This window comes from Cystoisospora suis (genome assembly GCF_002600585.1).
Source record: "Cystoisospora suis strain Wien I chromosome Unknown contig_38, whole genome shotgun sequence".
Lineage (NCBI taxonomy): Eukaryota > Apicomplexa > Conoidasida > Eucoccidiorida > Sarcocystidae > Cystoisospora > Cystoisospora suis.
Genome location: NW_027152840.1, coordinates 1 through 12,259, shown reverse-complemented (window position 1 = coordinate 12,259; position 12,259 = coordinate 1). Strand labels below are relative to the sequence as shown.

Genomic DNA, 12,259 nt, shown 5'->3' with positions numbered 1-12,259 from the left:
AAAGAAGAAAGAGATAAGGAAGAGACAACAAAAAAGATAAAAGTCTACAGATGGATTAAGAAAGAAAGAAAGAGATAAAGAAGACACAACGAGAAAGTAAGAAAAAGGTCTACAGATAAAAGGAAAAAAGAAGAAGGATATGAAGGAGATTCTTCTCTTGGCGAGGGTGTTTGATCTTTGGAAACCTGGTTAAGAGAAAGAGTGAGAGAACAACAGACTTACGCCTCCCAATCTGTTTTGCTGGCCTTTCTATAAATTCTATTCTTACATCTCGAACCCATACAGCCACATACACCACCTTCAAAAAAGAAGAGAAAAGCTTGACGACGACGAGCCGTTATGGGAACTACCCCTACTTTCTTTCTTTCTTTCTCCCTGAGTGAGCTATGACTGAGAAACAGACGACCACGAAAGCAGCAGAAGACGACGAAATAGACAGATAGATAGACAGATAGTTAGACGGTTAGACAGTTAGAAAGAGAGACAGACATAGAATAAGAATCAGAGAGAACAGAGAGATTATGACGCGTGTAGGTCTCTAAACAGGTCTGTCTTGGCGTTCTATCGCACTCCTGCTTCGCTCTTTCTCTCTCGCCCTCACTCCGCCACTATTCATACAACGCAGTAGTACCAACAGCAAGGACAGGGAAAAAATAAAAAGTGAGAGAAATAGACGTGAGCGGTACGAAAGACTGAAAAAAGCGAGACAGATTGATAGAGAGATAAGGTTCGATGAAAAGACACACATCTCTCTTTATATATATACATATATACATGCGTCTACAAGTATGTATACACGTAGAACTCACATACCTTGTATAGCCACATCACATGTGAAGGTATCTATCTATCTATCTATCCACAGATACCTATACAGATGATGAAGATGACTGTAAAGGTATGAGGAACAAACTGATAGTTGTAACAGTAGTGGTCCTTGCTGATGTAGGGGAGGCTATCTAATTATGTATCTTTCTTTCTTTCAAACTTGGAGAAGGAGAGACATCAGACAAATCAGTAGGAGAAAAAGCCTGATCAAGTAGATCCTTCATTTATACCTCCATGGTTTCGAGGTAGACTTTAGCTAACTTTCCGGTTGAGAGCTTGAAGAGGCGTAGAATCGAATCTTCTGAAAGGACAGCTAGCCATTCCCCATTAGGACTGACCGCCAGCGCTATCGCATGCGTCTTATTCTACACAATAAAAGAAAAGATAGAGAATGAAAGAAAGGAAAAAGGAGAATGAAAGAAAGAAAAGGAAGGAATCCTCTCTCAGATTCGCTCCTTTATCAAGTACCAAAAGGAAGAAAAAAGATATCGACAGCTCTTCCTCCACAAGAAGACAAGTGTTGAATAGCTAATAAGAAGTCCTTTCTTTCTCTCTTACTAGCTTCAACAGATAGAAAAAGAAAAAGATAAGAAGAATGCATGCACGCATGCCTTGTTCTCTGGAGGTCTCTCCCCGAGAAGGCTACGTTCGTACGAAAGACGAAGAGAAATTAGAAGATAAAGAGACGACATTCTTATCATAAGAGAGTCCATGGAAAAAAGCAAGTAACTCTCTTTAGTATGACTGAAGTAGAGAAACGTCGTAGATGACGATGAGAGACCTCTTATTGTCCCTCTGATGATATACGTTATGTGCACTGAGCTTACAGAAATAGGAGGGGAACGACGAAAGAATGTACGCACAAACGGAATCGCCTATCTATCTATCTGTCTTCAATCTATCTATCTATCTGTATGCCTTTGATCTATCTATCTATCTATCTTTAATCTATCTGTCTATCTATCTTTAATCTATCTGTCTATCTATCTTTAATCTATCTTTAATCTATCTATCTATCTATCTATTGTTACGCCTAGAAACGAAAACGCATGTGACGAAGAAGGAATGTGCATGAGAAGTAAGTATGTATGTGCGGTCAAGATAGGTTCTCCATCATCGTCTCTTTCTCTTCTTCTTCTTCTCCGTGCCTTGTGTATTTTTCAGATCTGAGGGCTTCCCTACCAAGACGTCAAAAGAAAGAGAAACAGACGAGACACAAGAAAGATGAAGAAGAAAGGAGAAAGAAAGAGAGAGAGGCGAGGACCCTTTCATACTTTGGCTAGTTCAAATAAGTCTGTTTCGCTTTTGAGAGAGAACTGAATCAACCCCCTTCTCGTCTCCTTCGTCGCACGTTTGCAGGTGTCCGTACACCACAGCTCAAGACCTCCTTGTTCATCCGCAGAAACGCAGATGTTGAGGCACGCGCTGTATTTCATTGCGTGCGCTGGAGCCATATGAAGCGAATATTTCCCTACGGATTCTGTTCCAAGGGTCGGCCTATATACGAAGATCTCCGGGGTGTCTTTGGAAGAGCTTAGAGAAAGAAGAAAAACAATGTAGAAAAAGCAAAGAGGAGGTTAGAAAGAGAAAAGAAGCTTCAGAGTGGAAGGCACGTATCTATCTATCTATCTATCTATCTTTAATCTATCTATCTATCTTTAACCTATCTATCTATCTATCTTTCTGATCTTTAGCATTCCCTACCGTCCTTACGGAGCTAGCGACGAACCATTTATCAACGCGTCATACAGCAGCTAGCGACAGAGACATTGTCTTGTAGACAAGCTAGGATGACGTGAAGTACGCCTTGTGTTAGAGATAACTCCTTACAAGGGACAAGGCAGGCTTCATCTCTTTCGCAAAGCGAGTAAGTTCATTCCATGTTTCACACGTCGATCCGGTCCTAATACCCAAGGCACTCAAGTCTCTCTTCCTTCTTCTCTACACATGCAAATACACATGACTATCTGTACACACGCACATGTATATACATGAGTATCTGTGTATGTGGGTACGTATGTATGTAATTGTAAAGACGTATGTATGTATGTATATGTGTATCTGAATGTATATGTATGCATGAATATGTATATCTCTATGAATATGTATATCTGTACGAAGACGTATGTATATCTGTATGAGTATGCATGTATGTATGCCTATGTGTGTATATGTATGACTACGCATGTATATGTATGTCTATGTATGTGTCCCTATTTTACTTTGCCCAGGTGTTTGAGGAGGCAATGCTTCACCCTGCATGCATCTCTTCAGCCAGTCTCACTGACTCAGATCCCCCTCTTTCTAACAGTTGTCCTCTCTTCTTTTTCTTCTCTCTCTCTCTCTCCGAGTTTCTTATTTTGGATTCCAATAGATGAACAGCCAGCTTACATAGTGACGATGGGTGCGAGCTCTTCTTTTCCATGTACGAATTCGCATGCAAGAGGGAGAAAGGGAAGCTTCAGTAAGCAGAGCATATCAAAGCTAATCACTTCAAAAAGCCGAAAGGTTTTGTCACTCCCCACAGACCCGACCATCGCTCCTCCGTCTGACGAAGATATACACAAACAATGAAGGACACCTAAAAATACACACACACACAGACAAAGAGAAACAAAGAGAGAAAGAACAAGAAAGAGATGAGAAGACAGAGACAGAGACAGAAACAAAGAAGGAAAGAAAGAAAGAGATGAGAAGAGAAAGACAGACAGAAGGAACGAACGGAAGAAAGAGAAGAATCCTCAGAAAGAGAGTCTTGATCAAATACATCTCTTCTCACTACGGACATCTTGTATACTTATATACATAGGGATGCATACATAAAACAGAACCATACAGAGACGGATGATATAGAGGGAATGTGAAGAGATCGATAAGGTTATGTACAAATATGTTATAGACAAGTATATACATAGTCTACGTGAATGAAGGCTGCGGACCGGAGATGTCTACATTAGCCTAGATACGCATATCTAAACATGTAGGAAGTTTTGTCGGCGTATTAGACATCATAGAGCCAAAGAAAAAAGAACAAGCAAAGAAGGAGGAAGAGAACACTTCAATGAACGACAGACAGAGAGAGAAAGAAAAAAAGGAGGAATATGAAGAAGAGGAAGAGCCCAGGAGGAGTGGGAATAAGGAGAAGAAGAGAGAGAGGAGAGAAAGGTATGAAAAGCTGTAGCGGGGAGACAATGGAGAAGAACCCAGAGAGAAGAGACTCTCCTTCTTCGGCATCGCGTGTATATCTAGAAAAGAAGAAGGAAAGGCTTGCAAGAAAAGATAGAAGGAAAGGCTTTAAGAAAAGATAGAAAGACAAGCCTTAAGAAAGAAGAGAAAGACGAACATAAAGAAGAGGAGAAAGAAAACCTTATACAGAAAAAGTGTATAGATGTTTGTCGAGACTCAAGATACTTCCCCACACTCTTTACACAGCTTCTTCTTCTTTTCTTCTTCTCCTCTCCTTCATTCATTAACACATGTAGAGCAAAACCTTTTACATCTCTCCTATCCACGTATCTATCTCTCTCTCTGCAGATTGATAGCCATATCCATACAAGAAGAAAATGAAGAAGAAAGAAAAGAAGAGAGAAACGAGAGAAACCGGGTCCTAGACAGATAGATAGGTGAATATCTATGCACCATACAACTGTAGGAAAGTAGACGGAAAAGAAGGAAAAGAGGAAGAAAGAGAAGAAGGAAAAGAGGAAGAAAGAGAAGAAGAAAAAGAGGAAGAAAGAGAGGACGAAAAAGAATATGAAAGAGAAGACGGCAAGGAGGTAGAAGAAGAGGAAGAGGAAGCGAAGGCCAGCATACCTATATGAGCTCTGTAGTGTTTAACGAACTCGATATCTTCAGCTTCTCGTAGCCAAAATTTCACGTGACCATCGATACTCCCAGTTATGATGAATCGATGCAAAGAACTCACCACCACTACACAGATAGAAAAGAAAGAGAAGAAAGAAAGGAAAAAAAAGAAAGAAGAAAGAAAGAATCCTTTCCTTAGCTTGTCTATGATATGCTAGAGACAAAAGAAGCAAAAGAAAGTGATGATAAGCTTGATAGAAAAGAATACACAGGGAAGACCTCGCCATCTACAGACACATACAACTTTAGATACATATATAGACACATACATATAGGTCACTCATCAACACACATACATACGTAGCTGTGTGCATGCATCATACATTCACATAAATATATATACATAGATGATATACGTGATCCACTCAAGACGGATCAAGTAGAGCCACACAACACGGGAATCTTAGTAAGCACATCTATCTTTCTAGATCTCTTTCTCTGTATACATGGATATACATAGATACATACATACGTGTATTTATGGACATACATGGCGAAGGCAGGAGAGACAAAGCGCCTCTCCGTGAGTGAAAGAGAGAGAGAAGACATCCTGAGATATAGAGAAGTGTCTGAAGAATCCAAGGATGGGGAGAGGAAGGTCAGGAGTACATACGCCTCTACTGAGGCACTGCTTCAATCCAACTCTCTATAAACATCTATAGGCTTATACAGGGAGAGATACACGGGGGACGGATGTGTATTCTCTCTAGTTCTTCGAGTGATGACATAGAGACACCCTTCCTATGTGAAGAGACAAGCAATGACGCATGCAACCTATACAGATATCTACGTATAGATCGAATGGGTTACACATACACTGATAAACCCGTAGATATATAGACTCCTAAGGTATGAAAGGTAGAGACGAAAAGAAAGAAGAAGAATGGAGATGCATCTCTCATTGCACGTACAAGTACAGACCTATCAAGGTTCTCTATCTCCCTCTCTCTCTCCTTCAAATATACACATATATCTAGAGAGAGAGACGTATATATTGAACAGACACATGAGATAGACTAGAGATTAGATCGATAGATACATAGATAGACATATGAATAGATGTACTACCACTACAGATGTCTGTACGATGGAGAAGAGATAAGCTGAAGGAGAGAAAGAGAGAGAGAGATGAAACCAGGGATTTGACTTAGACAGATTTCTTACCATGAGAGACTTCATCCCTGTGCATGAACGACTTGAAATATCTCTCACTAGATGGAAGATTATCTAGGTACAAATTCTCATTTATAAGCCGATACTTCTTTTTTGCCTTCTTCTGGAACTTCTCAGCAGCGACAGGCACCGGACCTAAGAAAGGAACGAAAGAAGAACGACCGAGTAAGCTCTTCCAGGCGAGGAGTCTAGGTATGTATGAAGATGTATAAGGATGATATATATATGAACGTGCACGTACGCACATGTGAGAATATGCATGTAGGAATATGTATGAATATGTCTGAATACGTATGAAATGTGTGTATGAAGACGTAGGTGTGACTAAGTATGCTCGCGTGTATGTATCTGCGCCTATGTATGCATGTATGTATGTATGTACATGTATATAAGAATATGCATGCAGCTATGTATGCACATGTATGAGAGAGAAGAGAATCTTTGGTCTATGTATCTAGAAGAGACCCTGACAATGGAGGAGAGATCAATACATATCTATTTCTATGAAGAATCGAAGTCTCCGAGGTATCTAACTGTAAAGAAAGGTACAGAAGAGAAGAGAGAAACTCAGTTTCTTGAGAGAAAGAAGAAAGAGAGATATCTCGGTGAAGAAGCAAAAAGATAGACAGATAGAAAGGAGAGATGACCGAAGAGATGATGAGAGATCTCCATGAAAGAAAAGAGACAGGAGAAGGCGAAGACATGAGCTAGGAATCGTTCATACACATTTCTTCTCTTTCCTCTATCACCCCCTCTTCTCTCCAGAGACATATAGACGGCTGAGGAGAGAAAGAGAGAAACCCTGCATGTAGAGAAGAGAAGAAGAAAGATGAAGGAAAGCATTCTCCGTCTTGCCGAAGAAGACCTTCACAATCGAAGAAAGAAAGAAACGAGAGAAGAAAGACCTAAGTCCTCTCTCTCTCTTTTCTGTCCTTACCAAACTCATCCCCGCTACTTGAGCTTTCCTCTTCTTCTTTTTCTCTTTCTTTCTCTGGTCGTCTCTTCTCTTCCCCCTCTGCTGTCTTGTTCCTCTCTTCTTTCTCTCGACTTGAGCGGCCATTCATCCTCATATTCTCTTCTTCTTCTTCGTGTTTCTCTTTGTTCATGGCATATGTCTCTTTCTTCTCTCCTTTCTCTTCTTCCTCTGCGACTCCCCCGTTCTCCATATGACGGCGAAGTGCTGCATGTACGAGACCATCCTCGCCACCTCTCTTCTGTAAACGTTCTACCTTTTCGTCTTCTTCTTCGTCTTCACTTTCTTTCTCTTCATCTTCTTTCTCTCTTCTTCTGTCTCCTCCTCCTTCTCTTCTTCTCTTCCTTCTCCCCTTCTCTTCTTCTTCTTCCTCTTCAGATTCATCTCGATATCTTCCTCTCTCTCTTCCTTCGACACTTCTCTCTCTTTCTGTTTTCTTCAATTCTCTCCTCTCTTCACTAATCTTCGAACGTTGGGAATGTCTTTCTTTCTCTTCTCTCCCAACATGTTCTCTACGCCGATGTCTTTCTCGATCTTCTCTTGACTCTGTTCTTCTTCGAGTCCTTCCCTCTTCATCTTCTTCTTTCTCTCCTTCTCTTTTTCTCCTACTTCTTTCATCATGGCGAAGGTCTTCACGTGCTCTTCTGCTTCTTCCTCCTCCTCTTCTCTCTTCTCTTTTCCCGTCATAGCAACCTTCATCCTCTTCTTCTTCACTTTCTTCTTCTTCTTTTCGCAAAGACTTTCTCTGATCTCTCAAGCTATCCTGGGGGTGAGAGGTATGATGTCTTCTTCTTGTAGAGCTTCTCTCTCTATCTCTCTCTTCATGTCTTCTCTCCCTTCTATAAGACTCTTCCTCACCCCCCGTATCACCATCGACACTTCTATCCTCTCTGTCTCTTCTTCTGCTTCTTCTCCTACTAGAGTCTTCTTCTCTTCCTCTCTCGCGGCTGCGACGAACAGAAGGAGAAGAAGAAGTCTCCTCTTCTTCTCTCTCTTCTTCTTCTCCTCCCCCGCCTCCTCCTCTCGCCGGCATGATGAAGATAGGATAGACAAAGACGAATTGAGAAACCCAAAACGAAGAGAAAGATGAAGTGGAGAAAGAAAGAAATCTCTCTTGAATATGCTTAACAGAAAAGCGAAAGAAACATTTTCTTATCTTCAGAAAAAAAGAGAACCCCACTTTCAAGCATCTTCTTCATTCTCTTCCCCTTCTATATTCTCTTATCTATGTTGATTTGGAAAGAGCAAAGAGACATATGAAAGAAAATTTGATCGCGCTTCTTCTCCCTCTTAGACAGCAGTGAAGATTATTCATTCCTCTTCTTCTTCTATATGACGTTTCTTCAAGAAAGATAGATACAGCAGACTAATAGAAAAAGCTCTCCCCTGGATTCTGAAGAAGACGAGGTATGCAGGTATCTATGGACAGATGCCTTCCGCGTTACTAGGAACTGTGCTTCGTGCCATCATCATCATCTTCTTTTCTCTTCTTCACTTACGAAGAAGAGGAATAGGATGATTCGTCCTCTATAGCTCGGTAAGGAATAAAAGAAGAAAAGTCGACAGATTAAGAAAAAGCAAACCAAGTGAATGTGAGACTTAGACAAGATCGACTTGATCCCAAGTGTGAGAGAAAGGGAAGAATATGATGGAGACGCAAAGAGGAGGAGGAGGCGGGTGTATGTACACCTGAGGAACGTGAGAGAGACTTTTCAAGTGATAAAACCCTCAAATGGACTCAAAATGCAACAGATATGAACGGAGAGATGAATGTAGTGACAGAAAGTTCACTTCTGTGTAAGAAGTGACTGAGATGAGAGAGAAAAGAGAAACAAAAGAGAAAAGGGAGACACGGAACGGAGGGAGGAAAGTAAGTAAAAAGCGAGAGAATGACGGGGAAAGTCAAATGAGAGGAAAGAGAAGACGAAAGAAAACGGCAGTAGACACTTTTTACGTTCAGAGGTAGTCGATAGAGAGAGAGTGAGAGAGGAGAGTCGCCAAGGAGAGAGTGAAGAGAAAGATGAGATAAATGAAGAGAGAAAAAAGAGTAAGAAGAAACAGCAAAGACACGATACAGGAGAAAGAATGGTATCGAATTACAAAAAGAAAAGGTGATAGAAAAGAAATGGATGTGAGGGTGAAAGAAAAGCCTGAGAAGCTAATTGCATGCGTTGAATGTAGAAGGGAGAAGAAGAAGTAAAACTTTCTCCTTCCCTAGGATAGATCTCTCTTTGGAGAGACAGAAGGAGATTTCTCTTTCTCTTTCTTCGTCCTTGTTCCGGAATCTCTCCTCTATCCACCGCCAAGACTCGTTTAGAAGAAGAGAAAGAAAAGAACAGGAGGCATGGAAATGTAACCTCTTTCTCTTTCCTTCTCTCGTTCTCTTCTTCATCTTCTGCATGTGCTGTGTGTACCCGTGTCTGTCTCCTACTGGTGCCTTCACCTTCCTTTCTTTCTTTCTCTTGCACTCTTTCTTTATTTCTTGCGCTTGGACGCTGGAAGTTCCAGACATTCTTCTGTGGACGCAAGAACGGGTAGCGATAGATAGGTAGGCACAGTAGCCAGACAGACAGATAGCTAGATAGATAGAATAGACAGACAGATAGATAGAGAGATAGATAGATAGATAAACACATAGATTAAAGAGAGATAGCTAGATCGAGCACTATCTCTCTATCTCGTGTGCATCCTTGCTGTCCTTTTCTGGGTTCCCTCCTCTTCAAAAGGAGGAAGCTTAGAGATTTGAAGACGAAAACGCTAGGAAAGCAAGTGAGAAAGAAAGAGTGATACAGAAGAAGAAGAAGAATCCTGAAAAGGAAATGTAGAAGAAGTATCATAGATGGGACAAGGACACACCCCGTGACCTCTCTCTCCCTAGAGAGCATCTCTAATCTCTATCGTTCATCTCTCATTCAGCTTGCTTCCAGATGAACTTCGGGAGCTTCATCTCTCCTCCTTCTTCTTGTTTTCGCTACCCCCTACCTCGCTGCCTATTTTATCTTTAAACCAATCAATATTTCTCCTCTTCTTCTCTTTCTTCTTCTTGACGTCTCTCCGTTGTCGTTTTTTTCTAAGGCGAGGAGGAGGAGTGAAGAAGTTTCTCGTCTCTTCTTCTCTTCTAGTGTGTACAAGCAAACGAAGAAAGAACGAAAGAAGGAAAGAAAGAGATGTGACGTTGAAAGTAGCGATAGACTGAAGAGGAACCCCTTTCCTTTTCTGTTGCTTCTTTTGTCGGAAATGTGCAGCACTTTCTTTCAGGTGTATGTACACCCCGTGATATGAGAGATGAGGCGAGGGAGATTCCTTGAGTTCACGAGCTTCATAGCCACCAGGAAAGCTTTTCTTCTCAACTTTCCAAACTTCTTTCTTGAAAGTCAAAAAGACGGGAAGAAAGAAACAATCCATGGAGAAACCGACTTATCTCCCTTTTGTTGTCTCTGGGGAGAGTTTTCTTGATGCAGCCAAAGAAAGAAAGAAAGGAATGAGAAAGAAAGGAAGGAAGGATAAGGAGAAGAAGAGAGTTTGATCACCTCATTCCTATCTTGCTTCTCACCATGCCCGGGTTTCTCTTTACGACCTCTTGAAGATCTTTCTTAGCAGTTGGTCTCTCTTCTTCTCTCTTCTTTCCTTGAAAAGAAGCATGAAGGAAGAAGAAAGGGGACATGAAGAAGAGAGAGAAGCAGCTTTGAAAAGTAACATGAAGAACAACAAGAGACTCATTTCTCTTTTCTCCTCCTCCTTCTGCTGCTGACATATACCGTCTCCTTTTCTATCGTGGGTCTCCTTTCGTCTTCTTCTTCCTCTTTCTCTCTCTTTTTCTTATTCTTCTTTCTCTTTCTCCCTCCTCTTCTTTTTCTCTTTTCTTTCTTGTGTCCCTTCACTTGAAGCCCACGTGTAGAGAGATGAGGAGAGAGAAAGAATTGCCGAGACAGGCAGAGGCAAGGAGAGGAGACTCTTCTTCTTCATCTGCTTCTTCTTTTCTTAGAAAGCGTCGTGCTCGTGAAGCTTCTCAAGGTGACCAGGGAGAAGAAGAAGAAGAAAAGGAGAGAAGAAGAACAAGAAGAAAAGGCGAGAAAGAGACTGGGCGTGACGAGGAAGAAGATGGAGAAGAAGAACAAGATGACCGTGAAACGACGAGAAAGAAGGAGAAAGATTCCCCTGATAGAAAGAAGAAAACTCCTTTTATGACAATGAAGGGCGAGGAACGAAAGAATAGGAAAAGAAGAAGAAGAACCGTTAAAGATGAAACGCTCCAGGGGGAAGAAGTATCGGATGTAAGTGAAAGACACTCCTTAAAACAGTGACCTATGTAGCTAGCTTGAATCTTCTCTCTTGATCGCATATATAGTTATATCCATGTATGTATACATGACTGGCAGTGATAGGTGAGGTAGGTGCTATTTCTCGAGACAGGAAGGAAGTTGAAGGCCCTTCCCCCCTCATGAAAAAGATCTCTAAGGAGGGGAAGGTTGTGTGTGTCTGTCTGTAGCCGATCAATCGCTTCACTACTCAAAACTTTCTCATATCGCCGTCACTAAGATCCACCCTACGCGGAAATGTATCTCTCTGGAATTCTAAGAAAAGCTTCTTTACCTATTTCTCTATCTCTCTCTCTCTATAACTAGATGCCGTAGATTGTCTTTCTGCATCTTTGACACTCCCGACCTCTTGGGGTGTACATACACAAATTTCGTTGTGATTCTCCCCCCGCTTCTTCTTCTTCTAGTCCTTTGGACTCTGTTTTCTTCTTCTTCTTTATCTTTCTGCTCTCTTCTTCTTCATAAGCTTGTCCTTTTCTCCTTTCTCTCGTCTTTCTTGTAATGCTTTTTCTTCTTTTCTTGATTTCTGTGAGAAGGTCATCCCGAGGATGCTCGAGACAGCAACGCCTACTCCCTCAAAGACACGTCTCTACTGGAACGCTGTCTTTCAAGATAAGAAAGAGGACCTAAATAAGAAGAATGACAGCGGCGACAAAGGAAGAGAAACAAGTCAAGGGCTTCGAGAGGGGGAGGGAGAAGGAGACAGTAGCGAGAAAGTGTATTTCATCGATTCTCGCCGGTTACTTCATCTCTTAATGAAATCTTTCTTTTTTTCTTCTTCTTATTTAGGTCCTCTTTCTTANNTCTTCTTGTTCGTCTTTCTCTTCCAATGAAAGAAAGCATCTTTCTTCTTCTTTGGGGAAGAAGAAGAAGAACTTTTTTGAAGAAAGAGAGAGAAGTCGGGATAGGTCGCAGAATCTTCTTGAAGCGCTTGTTTCGTCAGCTGTATATGGGACACTTCTTCCTGATCTCCCTGGAAGGTTTTCTGTCCCACCCAAGTCACGGATCAAATCTCTTATCGAATTTATGTGCGGATGCAGACATACACATCAGGTAAAGAAAAGAAAAGAGAAACACCATCTCTCTCTTCTCTTCCTTGCTT

General features: G+C 41.3%; 2 protein-coding genes across 2 annotated transcripts; one reads left to right on the top strand and one right to left on the bottom strand.

Moving 5' to 3' along the window:
- Nucleotides 1–1,052: 1,052 nt before the first annotated feature.
- CSUI_000093 (peptidylprolyl isomerase domain-containing protein) lies at nt 1,053–8,954 on the bottom strand (the record flags this gene model as incomplete). The annotated part of the gene is made up of 6 exons (XM_068060327.1): nt 6,803–8,954; nt 5,857–6,000; nt 4,468–4,758; nt 3,220–3,409; nt 2,103–2,361; nt 1,053–1,193 (listed from the first exon to the last, which is right to left on the bottom strand). Exons 1-6 carry the CDS (start codon nt 7,869–7,871, stop codon nt 1,053–1,055), a joined length of 2,094 nt encoding a protein of 697 aa, XP_067927697.1. The 5' UTR covers nt 7,872–8,954.
- Nucleotides 8,955–9,088: 134 nt separating this feature from the next.
- CSUI_000092 (uncharacterized protein) lies at nt 9,089–12,210 on the top strand (the record flags this gene model as incomplete). Its single annotated transcript, XM_068060326.1, has 2 exons — nt 9,089–11,112; nt 11,947–12,210. Coding segments are annotated over exons 1-2 (636 nt in total), but the record flags the coding sequence as incomplete, so codon positions are not given.
- Nucleotides 12,211–12,259: the final 49 nt, after the last annotated feature.